Here is a 22748-nt window from a genome sequence, read left to right on the forward strand (position 1 = left end):
GGGGTTAAACTCGACCGCGCCGGCGTGTCAGTACCTCCGGGGGAGGAATGGCCCGGCCTGCGCCCATATGCGGGGCGGGGAAGGGGAAGGGGAAGGGAAGGGAAGGCTGGCTGACGCAAGGCGGCGGCGGGTTGGCTCAGCGGGCCCGTGATGCAGTTCCGGCGCCGCGGCCATGGCGGGGGATGTGTTGGGCAGGATGGCGACGCTGGCCTTCGGTGAGAGCCCGGGCGGCCCCGGTCCCCGCACCCCGGCACTCCCGCGTCCCCCTCATCCCCGCATCCCCCGCGCCCCCCGCCTGTGCCGGTGCCCCGGGGAGAGCCGGGCGGGGCCGGGCGGGCGGGGCCGGGCGCTGCGGCTGGCGGGGCGCACCGGGAGCGGCCGCAGCGCCGCCGGGCCGGGCCTTTCCCGGGCACGGGCAGGGTCGCTGCGCTTCTCATTTCGGTTCCGGCCGTGGCCGAGCCGAGCGCTGCCCTGGCTGGTCCCCAGGCCCTCTCTCCCTGCTTCCCTGCACAAAGCTGTTCCCAGGAAGGGCTGCTCCTTCTGGTTCCCGATGTGCAGCCAGTGGCTCCCGAGGGTTCGGTACCTCGGGAGCCCTTGAGCCTTTAGCGAACGCACTGCCTGGATTGATTTTTTTAAATGAAAGATATTAAATAATTATTATCCTGACTGACCAGATGATGCCTTTGAAGGTTTATCACTGCTGATAACCATCAAGATTTGGTATAATAGAAAGGTTTGTGTCGGGTTGGAAGAGGCCTTTAAAGGTCACCTCAGCCCCCTGCAGTGAGTAATTCTCAAAATTTTTTTTGAGTAATTGCCCTTATTTATCATGTATCCCAGAAGAGCTGTATGTGTCTGAACGAGAGGGCAGCGACTCCACCGGTGATGGGACGCAAAAGAAGCCATTCAAGACTGTGTTGAAGGTGAGTGTGGAAAACGCCTGCTTTGTTTGTAAGACTGTGGAATGTGCTTTGGGGCAAGTGACGGCCCTTGTATTTTTAAATGTGAATTCCGTACCCATTTTTGCAACCTGAGCAGAAGCAGGATGCCTGCTTAGGCTCTGTAAGGATGACTTTGGTTCACTTTGATTATTTTCCCCCGCTTTTTAGGCATTGATGACAGCAGGAAAAGAGCCATTTCCTACAATTTATGTGGATTCCCAGAAAGAAAACGAGGTGCTGTGGCATTGAAGGGTTTCCTAGTGGGAATTACTTTAGTGTTTCTTGATGTGAAGGGACATAATGTAATCTGCTGTGCTTTGGTCTCTCCTTGAATTCTTTAGAGATGGGCCATCATTTCCAAATCACAGATGAAGAATGTCAAAAAGCTATGGCACAGGGAGCAGATGAAAAATGAAGCTAAGGAGAAGAAGGAGGTAGGCTGCAGAAGGAACAGAGCACCTTTGTTTTCTAAAAATATTACAGTGTTATCATCATTCCTGCCCCTCCAAAAAAGCCTCAGCTTGTTCCTCACTGGTGCTGTTGTTTCACTTGTTATTTACAACTGGCCTGGTTACAGCTACTTAATAAATTATGACCAAACCACTACAATTACTTTTTCAAACCAGGCAGAAGATCTTTTGAGAAGAGAGAAGAACCTGGAGGAAGCTAAGAAGGTTGTTATCAAGAATGATCCCAGTCTTCCAGAGCCCAAGTGTGTGAGTATGATCCCGTGCCTTGGCACATGGCCTGTGCTAGGGCATCTGGTCAGCACAGAGACTGTGCTGCTCTGGGATGGGGTCTGGATGAGCTCTGTGTCTAGGAGGTGGTGAACCATTCCCCGATTTGATGGCTTTTATTCCCTGCCTCACAGGTGAAGATCAGTGCTCTGGAGGCTTACAGAGGGCAGAGAGTGAAGATTTTTGGCTGGATCCACAGGTTACGGAGGCAAGGTAAAGCACGAGCACTGTTGAGCCTGTGCAGGGAGATAGAACAAGTACAGTGTCCTTCAAAATTTGGACACAGAATGAGTCTGACAGCACCTGGTCTCAAAATTTTAAACCATCAGTTAGGTGTCCTCTCTGGTTGATTTCCATGGTCACTGCAACAGTGACAAGTATCCCTGATGTGTGGGTATACAGATATTTCTTAGTTCAAATCCTACAGGATTTTCAGTTTGGAGGCTAGTCCTGTAGAATTTCCTCGACTTGCTCTGTGTTTTAAGCTAATCCTGCCAAATGAGGAGCTAACCAGCACCTGCTCATATTGAAACCAAATTCCTTCTCTTTTTAACTAGGGAAAAATCTGATGTTTATTGTCTTGAGAGATGGCACAGGGTTTCTTCAGTGTGTCCTTTCTGATGAGCTGGTAAGTTGTGATGATTCTGTTTTGTCATTAATTGAAGAGTTCATAACTTATCTGGTGTTCTCTTATGCAGATGTTGTTAAGTTCTCCTAAACCTACTGACTCAGTTGTGTTACTGTTAACTTGTATGTCCTCCCAGTGCAGTTTGTCAATGTGAGAACTGTTTAGAAGTGACTGTGAGCTAATCTGTGACTCCAGCAGATGCCGTAGGAAAGTTAGGAATAAAAACTTACTCACCTGTGCCTTTGTGTGTCTCGCTGCAGTGCCAGTGCTACAACGGGCTGGTGCTGTCCACGGAGAGCAGCGTGGTGGTGTACGGCACGCTGAACCTCCTGCCCCAGGGCAAGCAGGTACAGGAGCTCATCTGGCTTCTCCTCTCTCACGGGTCGTCGGTGTCCTGAGGGAAGCACAGGCAGAGATAGAAAGAATCATTGGATTATTTCAGACGGAATTAGGGCTAGAAAAAGAGCAAAGCTCCCAAAGCTGTGCTGTCACCCACCATTAGGTGTGAGACACATGAACTGTGGGACTGTTCTGCTTCTGCCTGAAACGATTTTCCACTGATAGACAATTCCTAGAGTATAACGTGCAGAGCTATGTTAAATAAATGACATGGCTTCGTTTTCCTTAACAGGTTTATTCAGTTTTTATTATATGAGGCTGAGAATTTTTTCACGTCTCTTTTGCTGAGATGTGTTCATAGGATTGACCCAAGGCTAGGTAATGTGAGCATGCACCATTACATTTTGGTAAAAATCTGTGGGTTGGCCTTTGAAAGAAATCCGCATTTCTACCCTGAAAATGCTGTGACTGAACTAAAGATGCCATTTGTCAGGGGCGGAAGGCAGCTGTGACCCACACGGGGGAGCTGGTGAGAGCAGAACTCAGTCACAGACTCTTTGGGTTGGAAGGACTTTATAGCTCATCCAGTCCCACCCCCTGCCATGGGCAGGGACCCCTTCCACTGTCCCAGGCTGCTCCAAGCCTCGTCCAGGCTGGCCTTGGACATTTCAGGAGGTGAGGCAGCCACAGCTGCTCTGGGCAGCCTGTGCCAGGGCCTCCCCACCCTCACAGGGAAGAATTTCTTCCTAATACCCCATCTACCCTCCCTTCTGTCTGTGGGAAGCCATTCCCCCATGTCCCATCACTCCAGGCCCTTGTGAAAAGATATCCAAGGGGCAAGCAGTGGACTTTTTCCCCAGTGTTTGTTTCTCTCCCACTGGCAGGCTCCAGGAGGCCACGAGCTGAGCTGTGATTACTGGGAGCTCATTGGCCTGGCCCCGGCAGGAGGGGCTGACAATCTGCTCAATGAGGACTCAGAGGTTGATGTGCAGCTCAACAACAGGCACATGATGATTCGAGGTGAGAACATGTCCAAAATCTTCAAGGTGCGCTCCATGGTCGTGCAGGCCTTCAGGGATCACTTCTTTGCCAACGGATACTATGAAGTAAGTGTGTGTTCCCTGGTCAGCAAGTGACTGCTCTAGTGCCCTGAGTCTCATCCATGTCCTCAGTTCTTCACTCAAGCAGTGACAGCCCTGTTCTCCAACAGGTCACACCACCAACCTTAGTGCAGACGCAGGTGGAGGGAGGCTCCACCCTGTTCAAGCTGGATTACTTCGGTGAAGAGGCATACCTGACCCAGTCATCCCAGCTCTACCTGGAGACCTGCCTGCCAGCTCTGGGAGATGTCTTCTGTATTGCTCAGTCCTACAGAGCAGAGCAGTCCAGGACCCGCAGGCACTTGGCAGAGTATGGACAGTTGTCCTTGTTTTTTTTAAACAGCTTGATTTTGTTTACAGTGTGGGAGTAAAAGGGGGTCAAAAGTGTGTATTTGGGTTGTGGGTTTTTTAAATGGGTTTGTTTCATAGCTAAAGATGTGTTGCTTGTATGTGACTTTGCGATGGTGTGGCTCTGTTTCAGGTACACTCACATTGAAGCAGAATGTCCTTTTATAAGTTTTGAGGACTTGTTGGACCGCCTGGAGAACTTGGTGTGTGATGTCGTAGACAGAATCCTGAAGTCACCTGCAGCGAGCTTGCTGTATGACCTCAACCCGGTAGGCAGCAATGGGAATAGCCAAGAAAATAGGATCTTAAACCTTTGCTACTCAGCACATTCCTTTGGGAGATGCAGGGCAGGGCAGTGAGCTTAGTTACTATTTGTAATGATAAGAATATGAAACGTAGCAAGAATGAAAAATCTGCAAGGCTGGTAATGATGAAAGCAGGGAACTGTGGGGGAAGATGTTCCTTGCTAGCACGCTCCAGGAGCCAACAGTGTGCCAGGATTTATGGAAGTGTGTGCTGTGCCAGTGGAATAAAAACCTCCACCCCAGAGATTGTGTATCGACCAGCTGGTGCTTGCTGATGGAGCATGAGGGAACAATGAAACAAGTGGGGTTTCAGTTCCTCCCTTGGAACATGGAGCCCTGAAGCTGCTCTCATGTGTAGAGCCCTTTTGTCTTCTGCCTTTGCAGAGAAGATTTGGCTTTGAAAGACACCTGATCTCCATTACGGAGCATGCAAACTTGATCATCCCTGGGGTTTTGGCCTGTTTCCTGATGAACACTGTGGAATGTTCAGTTTTAGATTTGGGCTGAGATGGGTCAGGAGGTGGGATGTAGCAGAAGCACACCTCACAGAGGAGGGTTCTAAAGCCATTCTTGAGCACAGGGAAGAGAAAATGTCCTGTTGTGGCTCTGCTCGTGTAACCTTTGCTAACAGCTGAGTTTGGAATACCTCCGTGGGCAATGAATTCATACAGAACAGGAGTCAGTTCTGGAAATACTTTCTCCCTTATCTTTCCTGCCAGCTGATCTGTGAGATTTATTGGGCTTGGAACAGTTGTGTTTGGTTCCAATGTTGTAGTACTGTAGTACTTCGATTTGATCATTTGATAATTTGATGATGTGCAAGCTGGGAAGGGTTGTGGATGGGCTGATCAGCTAGAAAAGTACCCCTTTTAAAATGGTGCTCCTCCACCTGTCTTTGCTCTTATCAACAGGGTTTCCAGCCCCCCAAACGTCCCTTCCGACGCATGAACTACGCTGAAGCCATCGAGTGGCTGAAGGAACATGATGTGAAGAAGGAAGATGGCACTTACTATGAGTTCGGGGAGGTAACGTCCTGCTGGGAGGTGGAGTAATGTCATGTAGGAATGCAGCTGTGGGTTGGGAATTGATCTGATGTCCTTAAACACTGGAATAAAAACCTGTGTTGTCACCTGTCACCAGTTCCCTGGCCACACTTCTCCAGCATGTGAGACAGTTGTTTGAAGGAGCTCAGGAGAACCTGACAGCATAGCCAGGATTTTTTTTCCCCTCAGTTTTCTGTCTCATATACTGGGGAGACTTAGATTTTAATTGAACAGATTTTTTTTTCCCCAGACATGTGTGTTTTTATATATAAATGTATTTCTTTTAAAATAAGTTTGTTTTAAGAATTTAGGTACATTAGGATGAAAGTGTGGACACGTGCAGTCTGAACCTGTCTTCCTTTCATGCCTGCTTCATGTGGGACTCATGTATGGGAGTTGTTTTGGTGCTGCATATTAATAAAGCCTTCTCTAACTGTAGGATATTCCCGAGGCTCCCGAGAGACTGATGACAGACACCATTAATGAGCCCATCCTGCTGTGCCGGTTTCCTGCAGAGATCAAGTCTTTCTACATGCAGCGCTGCAGCGATGACTCGCGCCTCACCGAGTCTGTGAGTTGTTTTACCTGCGGGGGTAGCTTGGAGCACTGGGGGGACGCTGGTGGGCATGAGTGCTCCAGGAAACTCCTTGGAGAATCCTTGCCAGGTTTTGTTCCGGGTGCCTTGGCGTGGCTGGCTCGGGCTGTGTGTGCTCCCCTGCTGTGGCAGCGTTGCTGTAAGCGGATGTGCTGTGGTGCGTTGCAGGTGGATGTGCTGATGCCCAATGTGGGTGAGATCGTCGGGGGCTCCATGCGCACCTGGGACAGCGAGGAGCTGCTTGAGGGCTACAAGAGAGAGGGCATCGATCCCACACCCTACTACTGGTACACGGATCAGGTCAGTACAGCACACATGCTGCTTGTCTGAGACTAGAGCTGGGGCTTTTCCCCTCTTGGAGGGGCTGGTTGGTTTGTTTCTGGTGGTATTGGTGCAACTATAAATGACAAGAAAACGTGTAATATCCCCTTCCTGAATTTCACAGAGAAAATACGGTACATGCCCTCATGGAGGATACGGTTTGGGATTGGAGCGGTTCCTGACCTGGATTCTGAACAGACACCATATCCGAGATGTCTGTCTCTATCCGCGCTTTGTCCAGCGCTGCAAACCTTAGCCATCCTTGGGAAAAACTCCTGGAAAACTGAGCATCTGATGCTTGGGAAAGAATGAAACACACTGCTGTACTACAGCCTATCTGACAACAAGACTTCCTGCAACCTGTTGCTAATTCAAATACCAATTTAGGATGTGAAAAGGAAAAAAAAAAACCTCTTAAAAAAAAAAATGCTAGCCATTAACTGGAAGAAGCCTTAGAAAAATTGTTTAGGTGCATTTATGCTCGAGTCATCACAAAACAAAGATCCTGGTAAGCTGTCATTTAAAAAACAAGATACACTTCTGCTTTTAATTTCTGTGACTTAAAATATGCTGGGAATTTGATCATTTTATTTTTAAATTTGCTTTAATTTTAATCTCTTTTCTCTTGGGGTTTCTTGTTGGGGAAGTCAGGAGTTCAAGCTCTTGAAATCCCCTAAGACTGCCCTCTGAGAATGGTATGGAGAGACGTGAACAAGGATAAAAATGGGAATAAGTATCTTGAGGGTTGCATGTTTTTAGTTCCTGCTGATTTTAATGAGGGTTCCCTGAGTTGATTCAGTAGCAAGGTGTGTAGTGCAGCGCACAGAATTCCACTGCGAGAGAGGTGGGTTGGCTCTGAGGCTTTGGGGTTTTTTCCCAATTATTTATTGCTCAGCAGTGCTGAGGCTTCTGGCGAGGCAGGCTTTGCTCCCTTTCCCAAGAGCTGTGGATGAAGCGCTGCCGTGGGTCCATGCACACCCAGCTGGACGTGTCTGATGGCTCCTGGGCGTGGGGGGTTGTGGTGCCTTTTGCTCCCTGTTTGCAACCAGAAATGCTGACTGAGACCCAGAGGAATGGTAACTGAAACACACTGCATTTTCAGACTGTAGTCCCAGCAGTGCTTTCCCACGTCACGCTGAGGTGTGTTCATAGAGCAGCTCCCTGTTCCCTTGTGCTACTGCGGCTGAGCAGCTTCCCTGGCTGTAATCAACTTAGCGAATAGGGATAGTGGAATACTTCATGTGTTGAGTCGTCTGTATGGTTTCTAGTCATAAAGCAACTCCTTTACCAGAGAGAATAAAAAGGGTATGTGCATCATCTGGCACCTGCACTGAGACTTGGGCTGGATTTGCCATTCACTCCTGGAACTGTTGAGCTGTGGATATCCATATTTTTGTAGTAAGTGATTGGTTTTCTTCATCTTGCATGTTACATAAACTGGTCTAAATCAGTAACCAATAAATTATGGCAACAGAAGCTGGTGTGCAAGACAGTACTTGACATTAATGCCTGTTCCTTTTACTGAGTCTTTGGAGCTTGTTGCTTGATACAGTGTGTACAAAAACCCAGGAAAAGGGAATTTTCAAGTGCAGTAAACATATCCGAAGAACTGCCATGAGCTTTTTTTCCTTTTTAAAGTAAATCCCCGTTAATTAACTTAAAAGATGAATTTTTCTAATTTGGAGGGACCACCTCAGCTGCCCAGTGAAACATCCTGGAAAGAATAAATGAGAATAAATGTGTTGCTGAGTAGGAGGTTCCTGAGGCAGTAGTGCTGCGGGAAGCAGCCTGAACTTCTGGCACCAGGTGAAGAACTTTATAAAATACTTTCCTTCTAGTGCCTGAAGTGATGGGAAGGAAGTGTTGGGAATAGATGCTTCTAGAAAAACATCACTTGTTTGGGATGAGTTTTCAGTCCTTAAACTTGACAGGGCTGAGCTGCTCTGAAAAGGTTAAAGATCTCCTTATCAGGGGAGCTACTAGAGGAAGGACTGAGGACTTAAGAAGTGCTCGTGGAAGAGGCAGATCAGATAAGGAGCTTAAAAGGTGACTGGAATGAAAGATGCTGTGGAACTTACCAGAGACTGCTGTGCAATTCCCTTGGCAGCTGGTGAAGAGAGGTGGGGTGGGATCTGGGAAAGATGCTGCAACTGCTTGGAACACAAGAGAACTTGGGGTTTTTTTATTAGGAAGGAAAAACAAGCCTGCCAAAGAGAAGAAAATGTGGAATCAGAACTTGGATTTCTCATCTCACTTTCATTTTTCTTCACAGTGTCTCCACACAGTCAGATTGGTAGTTGGATTGGTAAACTGGACTGCCAGCACTGGCTCCAGGACCTTTCATCCTTGTCCCTAGCAGCTTTGGGATGACTATCCTGTAGCTTTGATTAGATTACCTCTCCTTACATGTACTATTTTATATTTATTTATGTTCAAGCTTACCTGGCCCTGCTTTGTAAGGCACTTTTGGGGAGAACACATTGCTGCCAGCCTTTGGCACCAAGAGCTGGCTCTGCTGCTGTCCAAAACTGCTGCTGAAGAGGCTTGGGATGCAAACCACCCACATGTGCAGGATAACTGCTGTGGTGTTTGTTCCTTTGTGTTTAAATGATAGTATCATTATCATAGAATCATCAAGTGCAACCACCAACCTAGCGCTACCTCTGGAATTCCTAAACCACTAAACCACATCACACAGTGCCAGATCCAGATGCCCCTTGAACACCTCCAGGGATGGTGACTCCACCAACTCCCTGGGCAACCTTTTCCAATGCCGGAATTCCAGTGCCTGAGTTTCTACCGGGAATGGAGGTTACCAGGGAAGCTCTGTGCTCCTGCATCAATGTGTCTGATGGGACGCAGAAGTCGAACCCTCATCTCTCATGAGGCGCCCGCTGAGAAAGACCCCAGCAATTTTTACAATAACATTTTAAATCTCTTAAAAGATTTTGCAGTTTGAAAACGTTTTGCAGTTTAGAGCGTCACTTCAAACCAGGGATCGCTCGCCCTCGCTCCGTGGGAGTCCACGGGGACTATGGAGGGGAGCCGGGGCAGGGCCACCTACGGGACACCCGCCTCGGGACCGCCGCCAGCCCTCCCCGGATCGCCCCCGCTGCCGTCGGGTGCCGGGGCGGTGCCGGGGCGGTGCCGGGGCGGTGCCGGGGCGGTGCCGGGGGCGGTGTAACGCGAGGGGCGGTGGCGCGGCTGTCTGAGGGAATGTGGGCGGCCAAGATGGCCGCCGCTGCCGCCGCTGCCGGGCGTCACTGTGAGTGTGGGGGCGCCGCCGCGATGGCGGGAACGGGGGGCCAGGGGCGGCGGGCGGCCTGAGGGCTGCCCGGACACCGCGGGCGCTGCGCGGGTGGGAGCGCGGCGGCGCCGCCGGCATCGCCGGCACCGCGTTACACAACGCCCGAGAGGCGCCTTTCGTAACGCTGACCCGCGTTTGGGCCGGCGGGGCTGCTGCGGCGGGCGCCCCGGGGCCGTGCGGCCGGCTGGCTTACCGGGCAGTGCGGGAGGGCTGGGCAGGTTAATGGCGGTTTCCCGCTCAGTGCGCCGCGGGGTCTCCTCAGCCGCGCGCGGGGTCTCCTCAGCCGCGGGCTGCGATGCTCAGGGTCTCTCCACCCGAGGCAAACGTGCCCCTTGCTCCTGTCAGGCTCAGCTTCTCGTTGATTTTCTATATTGTGATATATTTTACCCTCTGTGGAATCCAGTTTGAAACGAGCCGCTCTCCCGTTTGAAAGCGTTTGTGTGAAAATGCTGCCTGTGTCGCAGTTCGCTGCAGGTGCGGTGGGAGGGAGGTGTGAGCCCTGGGCGCAGGGCAGGGTCACCGCCGTCCTCCCGCTGCTCACCCCTGCAGCGCTCACATCGTGTCCCTACCGAGAGGCACCTGTGTGCTTACCCACCCCGGTTTTCGCTCTAGAGTTTAATATCGTAATGCCGCTTCTGAAACATACGAAAGAACACTTTTACTAATGTTCCATCAAGCTGGGATCATCCTCATTGCACATCCCGTTCTGCACTATGTCCTTCATGATGCAGATGGAAACGTGCATAAACCTCACCTTAAATTAGTCAATTGCAGAATGTCCTGGGTTGGACTCCTGGTCATTGCTTCAGCTCCTGGCCCTGCACGGGACACCCCAACAATCCCACCCTGTGCCTGAGAGCGTTGTCCAAATGCTCCCGGAGCTCGGGCTGTGCCTATTCCCTGGGGAGCCTGGGCAGTGCCCGAGCCCCCTCCGGGGCAAGAACAAATGCATTGTTACAGTGCAGAATTATCAATGCAGCCATTGAAACTTCTGAACTTATTGTTCTCTATAATTAGCACATAGTGTCAGCACTTCAGAAAGTAAAACTAAGAACTGGAAGTAAAAAATAATATTTGAAAAGACTCTTTCAGGCATCAGCGATGCTTGAAGTTCTTTAGTTTGCAGCTTTTTGTATAAGTGCAGATGCAGGCATCCACATCTATGTACTCGTAATCCCGAGTAAGAGGCTGGATTTGCAGGATGCGCTTTGTTGCCATTGATTTCAGCAGGTTTTGAGTCCGTTCAGCATCTGTTCAGGAGGTTATTAGAGAACTGTGAGCTGTAAGATGCTCTTCCCAGAGGGTGGGTCGGCTGCTGAGGAACTCTGTGCTGTTGTGTCTGGGGTGTGCCCAGGTGTGTCTGACTCACGAGGAGTTACACAGTCTGATGCTTATTCCTCAGTGTCAGCCCCTTGTTTCTGCTCTGTTGTCACCAGTTATTTTGGAGTTATGATTGGAACTCACAGATTAGCGAGGCTTTGGTTCGCTTTTTGGTTGCTGCCTGATATCTGCAGAGCTGTAAGTATAACAAGTGCTCAAAGGAAGGCAGAAGCTTGCGATTTCCTGACTTTCTTTGATTTCAGGACCTGGAGCTTGAGTGAGAAAATGCTGAGCTCGCAGTGCTGTGAGTGGGTTTGTGTGGCTGTGGAGGGATTAGTGCTGTGCTGTCGAGGGGCCCCTCGGCCAGGTTATCAGTGCTGTTATCTCTCCGCAGTGCTGAGGAGCTGCAGCCAGCTGCGGGTGCCAGTGCGATGGAGAGGCCAGGCCACGGCCGCCGTGGTGACGGAGAGCACCAAGCCCCAGATCCAGCCCCAGGAGCGGTAGGTGTGCGGGGCAGGGCGGGGGCTCTGTGCCCGCTGCCTCTTCCTGATAGAAGCAGGGCAGCCACGGGGCTTGGTCTGCTTTGTGCGTGTGTGATTGTTTATCTGCCTGGCTGCACTCACCCAGCCCTGTGTTCTCCGTTCTGCAGGGCAAGGACAGCCTTGTTCCTGCAGAGCTCGGTGAGCCCGGGGCCCATGTGAGGCCTGAGGCAGTGTAGGAGCAATGGAAGGACATTCATTATCATTATTATTCGAAGTTCTGGTTCTTGCTTCCTGGGTTTTATTCAGCAACCTTCTATAAACACTCCAGCAGAAAGGGACTAGAAGCTGAGGCCCTGAAACATGGGGGCAGGCCTGGGCTCCTCTCAGTGCCCTGTTGTGAGACTTTGGCTTTAATGAGAGGAGGGCAAAGCTCCCTATGCAACTTAAACCATCTGCTTGGGAAGTGAGAGATCCTGGTCTGTGGGCTCCCTTGGGCAGGGGAAAAAATTCCATGGGGAAATTGGGTGAGAGTTGTGATCAGCAGCCATTCTGTAAATGCTGATACCACCATCTGTGCTGCTGTGCCATGTGGGACGTCATCCTTACAACAGTGTGCCAGACCTGCACCTGGATAGAAAAGCCATTGTGGAAAAACCCAACCCAAACATAACTGGCCCTGCAATGAATTTATGTGTAGAAAGGCTTCTTGCTGCTGTCACTGCTGCAGGAGATGAGATGTGTCCCCACAGTAATGAAGACAAAGACTTGTGTGACTGGCTCATCTGTTATCCAGGGAAGCTGCTGCTTGGTTTGGTTGGAATCCACAGCTGAGACCCTGTTTTATAACCTCCCTTAGAGCCTGCAGCTGCAAGACAGCTTTCTTAGCGTGTTTCCTGCTAAAGTCTGTGTTACAAAGTGGTTACTTTTTAAAAAAGCAAAGACTGTGTAGATACTTGTGTCTGTCTATTCCTGTTCGTAGCCCAAGCGTTTACATAAGCAGGCGGAGCCTCTGAATAGCAGCTGCCTTTGCAAAAGGCAAATGCAGGGAGGATAAACTGGTTGTTTTGTCATAATAATAAAAATAAAAGCAGTAGGTCCGTGGATTTGAAATCTCTCTTGATTCCACAGGAAACCTAAAACCGGAATCTTGATGTTGAACATGGGAGGCCCGGAGCGGCTGGATGACGTCCACGATTTCTTACTGCGTCTCTTCCTGGACAGAGATCTAATGACCCTTCCGGCTCAAAAGTGAGGAGCACTGGGATCTCCTGTGGTACAGGCGGTGTTGGGTGTTGCTGTCTGAGCTGTAGGCTCTGATATTTACCTTCTGTAGAGAGCAGCATTCCCTAAGACTACTTCATCTTGGGAGCAGTCAGTGCAAGAGGCAGTGCTAGAACGCTCTGGAAGTATGTTTGCCATGGTTGTTCTCTTCTAATTGCAGATTGAGGTGTGGGCAGGGTGGTAGAATATAACATCAAACAAACCATGCTGCTTTGCTGTAATTTGTGGAGATTCCTGCAGAAAACCTGCTGCAGCAGAGCTCTGGGGAGGGGCTGGTGGTTTGGGTTGTGCTATTAACACGTCCCTCTTGAATGCTCCAGTCAATTAGCACCGCTCATTGCCAAGCGCCGCACCCCGAAAATCCAGGAGCAGTACAGCAGGATCGGCGGGGGCTCCCCCATCAAGAAGTGGACAGCGGTGCAGGGAGAGGGCATGGTGAAGCTGCTGGACAGCATGTCTCCTCGCACCGGTACTGCTCTGCTCAGCCTCCTACGGGCTGCCTTTGCTCTCTGTCCTGGAACTGTTTGCTTGCAAAGCAGCTTTGGCTTCTTGGTTTTCATTGTGGGGTGGTGTGGATCTCAGCCCTGCTGGGAGGTCATGGCAAAGACAGTGCAGGAGGGATTCCATTCACTGTAAGGTCGTTATCGAGGGCTGGGCTCAGGGAGTCACCTCTCTGTCTCTCCTGTGCTCATGGGAAGATGACTGTGATAGACAAAGTGTGTTATTTTCAGGTGTCCAAAGGCAGGTGCCAGGAGTCTCCCTTAGTGTGTGGCACTGCAAAGCCACACCTGCCCTTTAAGCCCTGCTTGAGCCTGAGGAAGCCTGCACTGAAGACAAGTGGTTGAGGCTTAGATGGGAAAAAAGGGGAATGTATTTCATGTGAACAAGTAAGGCAGGTGTGGCAGGAGGGGTTCAGAGTGTCGTTCTCAGCAGCTGTTTCAGGGCTGAAAGGAGGACAGTTGGAGAAAAGACAAGGCTTTGTAGATGAGCACTGCAGGGCGTGGCTGAGTGATAGCAGCGAGCCTCACCCGGGGACACAGCAGGAGATAAGGCTGGACAGTTTGGCTGAGGTGGAAGGAGATGCTCTCTTTGCTAGTCCTTCATGATAAGAAAACTTCAAACATGAATACAGCCTCCCTCCCCTCTCTCTGGATCACAGAATCCCTCTGAACCTCACTCTCTCCCAGCAAGGAGTGCTGACTGGTATGGGATAGCCTGTGCCACTCTGCCCGGTAGCCTGAGTGTGATGGGAAATGGGTGCAGATGCTTCTGGGAATGTCCTTTCACAGAGGGCTATTTTGTAGCTTTTTGTGGCACCTGCCTCAGGCTTGGCTAGAAAAGGGCTAGAGGAAAAGGACTGCTAAAAGGGTCTGGAAGGTGAAAAGCAACATTCTTGGAAGGCTAGAACCAAATTTATTTCATCCATTCAGAATGCAGTGTGTCACTGGTGCCTTCATTCAGGTGATGTTCAAACCCTTCTCCACAGATGTGACTCCCTAGATTAGTTCGAGCTGTCCCTCAAAGTACAGTCCCTGCAAGTACACTCGGAGCCTGAGGCCTGCTGTGTCATCCAAAGCAGGAGTGATCTTGGAGCAGGAGCCCCTGAAGGGTCAGGCTTGTAAGCAGGTTCTGCAGATAAAGCTTGGAAGGTTTATCTGCTTTTCCCAGTGTCCCACTCCCACTTGCTTTTGTTTGGTGACCACTCTCTGTGCAGTCACACCCTTCTCTGGGCACCTCTCCCACCTGATAAGTCCTGTGGAGACTCCTTTTTTACTTGACAGCAGCTGCAGTTTAACAATAGAATGTGCTGAGCACTGCCAGCCACTTCCTTCAGCATCCCAAGTGAGTAACTGGCAGGAGGTGCTGGTACCATGTGAAACGTGGCAAAAAAGAAATACTTTCAGGGTCATTTTGCCTTGATCTGGTCTGGGCAGCAACTGAAACCTCAGTGTGTCAGCAACACTGCTCTCCTCCTAAATCCAGACACAGCACTGTACCAGCTCCTAGGAGGGGAACTAACTATCCAAGCCAAAATTGACAGGCTGTCACTCTTATTTAAGTTGTCTGTATACAGACACCAGCATCTCCCTTTTGCTGCCCATGGTTCTGAACAAAACCTGACACTGTGAGGGTATTGCTTCCAGGTTGGCCATGTTTTGTCCCAGAATGTCCTTTCCCAGGTTAAACTCCTACAGTCCCTGCTGTGGTTAGTCAGACTTTTGTCTTCAGTGCCATTCAAAGATGTTAATGAGGTTACTGGCTCAAGGGCTCCCGAAGTTGGGTCATTATTTGCTGCTGCTCCCAGCTGGGAGCTCTCATGCCTCCTGCAGAGAACTGGGGCTGTCTAAACCTGTTTTCTGAATCCTGCATAAATGTATGGAGTGGAGCCCAAGCACGGGACATCTGCTTCCTTCAGAAACCTGCTAAACGTTATTTCAGAGCCACTGACCCGGAAACCCTGAAAAAGAAACTTTGCTTTTGTTCTCCTAAGAACCTCTGTCCTCCACTTAAAAAAACAAAACAGCAAACCTCCCCTGCCTGCCCCCCGTCCCCTAACCAAGCCATGCTCCCAAAGCTGACACCCAAAAGATTAGAGACAGAAAATGGAGAAACCTAAGATGTCTTTGGGGAGAATCATATTGCCTCCAAAATTAGGTGTTAAAGCCATGAAGCTTTTTATAAAACCCTTCCAAAATTAGAATGGGAGAGCACTTATCCCTGATTCACTGCTCTGCTGCCCCAGACAATAGTGCTGGTCCTTGGGGTTTTGGTGCCATGGGAGCAGGCGTGCTGGGCAGGGAAGGCAGCTGGAGCCGAGGACTGTGAGGACATTGAGGTGTTCATTTAGCTTTTTGTAGTGACACTTTTTTATCATTACATCATTAAAATCAGGACTTGCCCGGTGAGACATGAGGGCTCTGTCCAGGCTGGGAACCATGCCACTGCTAAATGCAGAAGAAGCAGGCAAGTGATGTTCCTGTAGAAGCAAACCATGATATAAATCACCTTTAAATTCTAATCACAGCCAAGTGAGGTACCAGAAAATTGCTTGGCCAAAGAAAGGGTTTATATGACAGTGCTTTAGAAAAGTAGCCAGAAAATTATCAACAAGTTTACTTCAGCAGTTTCAGCCCGCCTGTTCTTGTCTATTTGAAATATTAATGATGTGTTACTGTGAGTTCTCACCTTTTCCTGCACTTTCTCTTCCTGTGCTCGGGCTGGCAGCGCCTCACAAGTACTACATCGGCTTCCGGTACGTGCATCCCCTGACTGAGGAGGCCATTGAGGAGATGGAGAAGGATGGCATTGAGAGGGCTGTTGCCTTCACCCAGTACCCCCAGTACAGCTGCTCCACCACAGGTGAGCCCCCGAGCAGAGCAGGGGTGCTGTAGGCACGTGGCTGTGAACGTGGATAAATCATCTGAACTTTGATCAGACTGGTGCATTGTATGAGCTTGGATATAATTGTTCCCATTGGAGACTCTCAGCTCTGATTTACAATTGCATTTTAATTATGTAGCATTTAAAATATGATAATAGCTTGCTGCAAGGCTGTTTCAATCTGACAGGTTGCTGATGGCCTGGCTGAACTTGTGTTGTCAATTCTGTTTCAGGAAGCAGTTTAAATGCCATTTATCGCTACTATAACGAGAAAGGAGAGAAGCCAAAGATGAAGTGGAGCATAATTGACCGATGGCCCACACATCCCCTTCTCATTCAGGTGTGGATCTGAAGCCTTTGAGGTTTATATATTTTCTTTTAAAATATAGAAAAAAATACTGAGGAAGGATAACAGGAAGGCTTCAATCTGAGGGTGCATTTTAGTTGTGCGATGAAATGAGTCTTGTCTACCATGTCTAAAATTACAGGAGAAGGAGGTTATTTCATGCCAGATGCTTTGGCAAGATAAGGTGTGAAAGTGACCACTGTGCACATCCTGTTTTAAAAGCTGAGTGATGTTACCCTAATGGTGGTGGCTGAAAGGAACCTCTACAGGCCATTAGTCCAAATTCCTGCTCAGAGCAGGTCTGTGATCAGCGCACACAGAGATTGTATTGGTTTGTCAATTCCCCTCCGGCAGCAAAGAGTAATTCCTGGCTGTGGCAGGAGCAATGAGGGGAAGCCTTGCTGCTTTCTTTTCAGAGAAAATGGCCCTTTGGTCTTTATCAGGGAGCTTCTCCTTTTGTGTGGGTTTGCAGTTTCTGTGGTGTGCTGAGCAGATGAAAAAAACACTGAAGGCAGGCAAGGTGGAACTGCCTGTGCTAGGTGACATTCCCTGGACACACTGCCTGAGTGTTGTGCACAATGAAGGGAATTTGGGAGTTCTTAAGGCGACAAGAAACATGGGAGCTGCCTGTCTGGATCACTAAGAGCAGGAATGCCTCCCAGTGTTCCTGACTCAGGTCTTTGTTTCTGTTTCTCTGAGCAGTGCTTTGCTGATCACATCCAGAAGGAACTGAACCTGTTCCCACCAGACAAAAGGAAAGATGTGGTCATCCTCTTCTCAGCCCACTCGCTGCCCATGTCTGTGAGTTACCTCAGGGAGGGGTGTGGGGACAGCTGTGGAAGTGCCAGGCAAATCTGGTCCTTCCCCAGAGTGCTCACTGGATGACAGAGGTGCGGTGTGTTCGTGGTGCAGGTGGTGAACCGCGGCGATCCGTATCCTCAAGAAGTGGGAGCTACTGTCCAGAGAGTCATGGAGAAGCTCAACTACTCCAACCCTTACAGGCTTGTGTGGCAGTCCAAGGTACGTGCTCAGGGAAGCTGAGCAGGTAAACCCTGTGCAGGGTTTTACTGAACTGAAAAAAATACTCCTTTATTTGCATTTTCAGTTATTTTAATCAGTCTTGCTCAGGCTGGCCCAGGTTCTGTTCCTTTGAGGTGTAATGGTGGGAAGTGTGTCTTCATTAAACAATTAATGGAGAAAGTGAGAAGTACAACCAAAAGCAGGGAAATACAAATAGCTGTTTCCATCCCATCCATAATCTGGTCTGTGTCATCCTGCCTAAGGAAATGTGGGTGTTCTTTGTAAGAATGATTTAATGAGTGTTTTTCCTTTATTTCCCCTTTTTAATTCCAGGTTGGACCAATGCCTTGGCTTGGTCCGCAGACAGATGAGACCATTAAAGGACTGTGCCAGCGAGGAAAGAAGAACATGTTGTTGGTCCCAATAGCATTTACAAGTGACCACATTGAAACGCTGTATGAGCTGGATATCGAGTATGCCCAGGTTTTAGCCAACGAGGTGAATGCTCTGTGGGTTTGTTCTTGTTTGGGTAGTGCTGCTCTGAAATTATTTCTCCTGGGGTGCAATTTGTAGTTGCTTCTTGCAATATGATTTGGGATGAGCTTTATTTTCCTGTAAATCAAAAATTGGCTTAACCACAATACAGGTGCAAGTTTGTCTTTCTGGTATAAAGACCATTATTGCTGAAAAAGAATGATTTTTGGCAGCAAAATGAAGTGTTGCCCCATAGTAATTTTTGCTATACTAAAAACCATGATACTGCATTTAATCCTGTCATTTTGGGGCAACTTCTGAATGAAGTAGGAAGATTTTGAAGGCTACCCAGTGAAGGATCTAGCAGATTTAACAGATCTACCTTTTTCCTCCTTACTTTTGATTCAGTGTGGAGTAGAAAACATCAGAAGAGCAGAGTCTCTCAATGGAAATCCACTCTTCTCCAAGGTATCTGCTATGTTGCAGTGGCTGTAAAGGTTTGCAGTTGTGTTTCCTGCTGAGCATGGATGTTTTCAGGTAGTTTTAACGTATTTTGAGTTTAAGAGCAGAAATGGAGCCCCATGTACCTAATCTGTCTAGCGCAGAGGGGTTTCCTGTACCGCAGTTGGTGTGTTTTTGTCAGAAGGGGGCACAGGCTCAGCAGCCCCGTGCCCGGGCTAGGGCGGGGGGTTTGCACAGCTGGATTTGCTCCCTCTGACCATTGCCACCCGCCCTGCAGGCCCTGGCAGACCTGGTGTGCTCCCACCTGCAGTCCAACGAGGTGTGCTCCCGCCAGCTGACCCTGTGCTGCCCGCTCTGCGTCAACCCCGTGTGCAGGGAGACCAAGGCGTTCTTCACCAGCCAGCCCCTGTGAGCCCGCAGCCGCCTGCATCCCACGGAGCCGCCCGCGGAGGGACACTGCCCCGGACCAGCCTTCCCGGCGCACACCCACAGGCTGGTGCTCTCAGTGCTGTCATCTCCTGCAACAGCACAGAGAACTTGACTTTGGTTTAGTTTTTCTTATGTTTTCTTTGTTTGAGAAGAGTTGTAGGAAGTAGGGAAATGAGGGCGTTTATGCTGTCAGGCGTGAGGAGATCTCGTGTCATCCGACCCCGATCGGACTTGGCGTGAGCCCGGCAGTGCGCACTGAAAAACTTACACAGCTTTTTTACAATTAGCTTCTATTTCTATGCAGGGATTTATTTGTATGCAGGGTGGTCATGAGTGCATTAACTTGCCAAGTCAAAGGTACAATTATTTTGGTTTTGCTTAAGGTGCAGTCTGACCAGCACAGTCTGTTGTCTGTTCTGAGAGGGACTTTGCAGCTGGCTTTGGAGACTTTGGAGATCAAGTGGCTTCTTATGCTTTTTAATAACGTGTGTATACATATATATATATATATTTTTTTTTTTTTTTTTAGAACATAAAGATAAGGCTTTGTTTTGTTTTGGTTTTCTCCTGCCGGAAACTTCCAGTGAAAGCTCAGCTGGGATAGTAGAACGCACAAAACTTGTTTACATTTTTTAGAAAAAACATTTTCATTATCTGCAGGAAAGCATTTGAAGAGCATAAATTGAAAGGAATTAGCCTGCTTAGGTGATACTGGAGAATTTGCTCCTTTGAAACTGTGTGTTTCAAGCCTAGCAGGAGCATGTGTGGAAACATGTTGGCTTATCTGTTAAGCAGAATGGCTTTTAAAATTATTATTATTTTTATTACAAAGGGCTTTCTCTGTTTGGTGAAGTAAATTTAGAAAGTCAGGCTTGTTCTCCAGGAGGTTTATAGATCCACTCTGTGCTTTCTACTGTGCCACAGTACTGTGTTTTTGTGGGATACCTCTGGAGTGCCATAGGTAGGATTGATATGGCTTAATTGCTGTTATTTAAATGGAGATGATCAGCCAGGAGTAATTTACAGTTTCATATTGCAGATGCCTGAGAACAGGCAGCCCCGTGCTGGGGCTCTCCTGAAAGGCTGCCAGCCCACAGCAGAGCCGAGCTGGGCAGGGCCCTGGCACTGAGTGTCCCCCCGGGAGGCACAGGGGCCCCTCCTGCCACCGGGGCGGGAGCAGAGCTGTGACCGTGTCCCGTGGCACTGAGCCGTCCGTGTGGCGGCCCAGCTGGCACCTCCTTGGGGGCACACGTTTACTTGATGTCTTTAGCACTGAAACACCAGGACCTGGGCACTGCCAGCTGGTTCCTGGGAATTGCTGGTGTCTGGAAAGCAGATGCCACGCTGCTCAGCCAGGTTGATCTGCTCAGGTAACCATGAGGCATGAGTAGTTTGGACCTCTGGTCTTTTGAGAACAGGGTGTTTAAAGAGAGAAAAGGCCTCTTGTGGCATATAAGGGGTTTGTCTTGTTCTGTTTTGTTGGAAGAAGTAAAGGTGGGGTACCAAAGGAATGGATGGATGCTGTGTTGAGCACCTGTGGGGTGGTGTAAATCCCTAATACCTCTGGAGAGTTGCTTGCTCCACTGCCATACCTGCTTCCCAGGGTGAGACAGACTGAGATTCCTTCAGTGCCAGAACCTCCTGCAACACCCTGTCCCTCGCAGAAAGAAGTCTTCCTTGACCCTTCATGCCTGTGCCTGTTTCAGTGGCAGGGAGCCAGAAGATTCTCTTCTCCCTCTTCTCCCTCCCCTTGATCTGCTCGCTGCCTTGGCAGCAGAAAGGAGCACAAAAGTCCAGTATGTCTGGGAACACCGGCCTTACGTCTCTTGTTGGACAAAGAACTTTGTTCCACTTCTCTGCGTGACACTTTGAGGTCAGTGGAAAACAATCTGGTCTGTCAAATCTTCCGACTCACTCCTGTTCCCTCACAGCTGACCTTCAGGTGGTCCAGGCTGTGACCACCCCATTGACAAAGTGTGGAAAGCAGAGGTTAATTTCCTATGAACTTTGTGGTATTATAAATACAGATGGCTTTTCATTTTCATACTGGAGAGAGTCCTGAAAATCCTAGCTGGCACTGATTCTGAGGCATTACGTTTGTCCCCAGTAATAAAAGGTACTTAAAATTCACTTTTGAGTGTTCTAACCACAAGTGGGATAATTACTTTGTTGCTGCTATTAGACCATCATGTAGAAATCACTTAATTTTCCAGCTTTTAGCAGATGGGGCCTGTCTCACGGAGCTGGTGGTACTGGTTGCTGTCAAAGGGTATTTTCATAGAGGTTTCTGAGGAGTTCCTCATCTCTCAAGCCAATGCCCAGCGGGTTGGGTGAGTGTCTGCCCTGAGGAGAGATGAATCCCATGGTGCATGTGCCTTCCTGAGCCCTCCTCAGTGCCATGTCCTGCTGAGTTTGCAGCTCCTCTGCCCCATAGCTGTTCCGAGTGCCCCTCTGGTGGGCTGGAAACCTCTGGTGCTACTGGCTCTGGGCCTGGTGTGCCCGAATCTGGGAGGCTCTGGTCCCTGGACAGCAATCCAGCTGGGTTGTTCTTATCAGTGACACTCCTCTTGCAGCACTTCAGTCACAAGTGTTGCTCATGCACATATCCCTGACAAGAACAGGCAGTGGGAAGCCAGCCTGTGGGATGTGAGGCAGCGCTGCATCCCAAGGTTTCCTTGGTGAGAGCCGAGTCCTCAGGCTGGGCTGGAGCTGTGGGGGGCTTTGGGGATGGCAGGGGGTCACTGTCCTCCTGCCCCAGCTGGGGTGGCACCTAAGTGCAGGAGTGAGCTGGGCAGGGGATCTGCCCACCAGAGCTGCCAGCACTGGGGAGCTCTGGCTTCAGGATATTGACTGGAAATTGAGGAGTTAGGAACAGCCCGTGGTGTCCTGAGGGAAGAAATGGGAAGTAGTGGGGTGAGGTTGTTTTCCTGCTTTTACACTCTGCGGTTTGGCTTATTTTTTCATTATTGAGTGAATTTTTTCTCTTTTGAGTTTCTTTCTAACCTGTCCCTTGGTCCTGGCTGCATTTCAGATAAGGTGGAAGCTTCCAAAAGGTGCTGTGACACCAAAAGGTGAATGGATGGTGTCAGAGCTGGCCTCCTGCCATCCCCTGGAGAGGAGGATGGCACAGCTGAGTTCAGTGGGGCTAGGGTTTCCCTAGGAATACCTAAAAGTTCAGTGAATTCTCCCTTTCCACCATGCACAGAGATCACCATGAAGTGTAAGCTGCAAGAGAGAGCAGCTCCTTTGATGTTGTCAATGCCAGATGTGTACAGATCCTTGCTTTTAGCCCAATGTATGCATTTCAGATTGACCAAGGACTTCCATTTGATGTAACACAGCGAATTTGGATAATCCTACTGTGTGTCATTTGCCATAAGGATGGAATTCCAATTAAAGGTTTTTTTAAGAAATAATGGAGCTGTGTGTCTTTGTAAGAGCCCTTTATGCTGGTGTTTGGTGTTCTCTGCACCTCTGGTGTCAGGCTGAGGTGAGTTACACCCCCTAAAAAGGCTGGAGAAGATGGTGAATCAGGTATTTGCCCTGGTTTGGGATCCCACCTGTGATGGATATTTTATTCTGTTCCCTGTTAGCAGTCTCTGGGCAGCTCCTTCCTGATCTTACTAATTAAGTGCTTGATTGATTATTTTCTAGAGCAGGGATTGGAGCTGTTGGATACTTAAGCTGATCCATTAGTGAGCTCTTGTGACTGGGTTGTGACAGGGGAGAGAGCAAGATGCAAAACCAACACAATGGAAGGTGGGAAAAATGGAGGAGAGCAGTGATAGTTCTTTTCCTGTGCAATCTCAGGCCAAGCTCTGCTGGTTTACTGTCGAGTGGGGATTTGGCTGTGTGAGTGTGGCAGAACTTTAGCAATGTCATATTTGAA

General features: G+C 49.3%; 2 protein-coding genes across 2 annotated transcripts; both read left to right on the plus strand.

Moving 5' to 3' along the window:
- Positions 1-112: 112 nt before the first annotated feature.
- Positions 113-7833, plus strand: NARS1 (asparaginyl-tRNA synthetase 1). The gene is made up of 15 exons (XM_069002016.1): positions 113-215; positions 841-923; positions 1110-1175; positions 1283-1375; positions 1568-1657; positions 1813-1891; positions 2236-2306; positions 2567-2653; positions 3530-3751; positions 3856-4055; positions 4227-4362; positions 5310-5423; positions 5881-6012; positions 6205-6336; positions 6482-7833. The coding sequence occupies exons 1-15, from the start codon at positions 173-175 to the stop codon at positions 6611-6613; spliced, it is 1680 nt and encodes a 559-aa protein (XP_068858117.1). The 5' UTR covers positions 113-172; the 3' UTR covers positions 6614-7833.
- Positions 7834-9555: 1722 nt separating this feature from the next.
- FECH (ferrochelatase) lies at positions 9556-22374 on the plus strand. The gene is made up of 11 exons (XM_069002017.1): positions 9556-9622; positions 11379-11484; positions 12595-12714; positions 13068-13216; positions 15973-16107; positions 16362-16468; positions 17177-17275; positions 17387-17494; positions 17828-17992; positions 18377-18436; positions 18708-22374. The coding sequence occupies exons 1-11, from the start codon at positions 9574-9576 to the stop codon at positions 18840-18842; spliced, it is 1233 nt and encodes a 410-aa protein (XP_068858118.1). The 5' UTR covers positions 9556-9573; the 3' UTR covers positions 18843-22374.
- The last annotated feature ends 374 nt before the right edge of the window (positions 22375-22748 follow it).

This window comes from Aphelocoma coerulescens, assembly GCF_041296385.1.
Source record: "Aphelocoma coerulescens isolate FSJ_1873_10779 chromosome Z unlocalized genomic scaffold, UR_Acoe_1.0 ChrZ, whole genome shotgun sequence".
NCBI classification, from domain to species: domain Eukaryota; kingdom Metazoa; phylum Chordata; class Aves; order Passeriformes; family Corvidae; genus Aphelocoma; species Aphelocoma coerulescens.

Excerpts from the sequence above, each read along its gene's own strand:
- FECH (XM_069002017.1), top strand. The coding sequence starts at position 9,574 with ATGTGGGCGGCCAAGATGGCCGCCGCTGCCGCCGCTGCCGGGCGTCAC. Across the intron at positions 13,217-15,972 it reads CAGCATGTCTCCTCGCACCG|CGCCTCACAAGTACTACATC; the intron begins GTACTGCTCTGC and ends TCGGGCTGGCAG. Across the intron at positions 16,108-16,361 it reads GTACAGCTGCTCCACCACAG|GAAGCAGTTTAAATGCCATT; the intron begins GTGAGCCCCCGA and ends ATTCTGTTTCAG.
- NARS1 (XM_069002016.1), top strand. The coding sequence starts at position 173 with ATGGCGGGGGATGTGTTGGGCAGGATGGCGACGCTGGCCTTCG. Across the intron at positions 924-1,109 it reads CATTCAAGACTGTGTTGAAG|GCATTGATGACAGCAGGAAA; the intron begins GTGAGTGTGGAA and ends CCCGCTTTTTAG. Across the intron at positions 3,752-3,855 it reads TTGCCAACGGATACTATGAA|GTCACACCACCAACCTTAGT; the intron begins GTAAGTGTGTGT and ends GTTCTCCAACAG.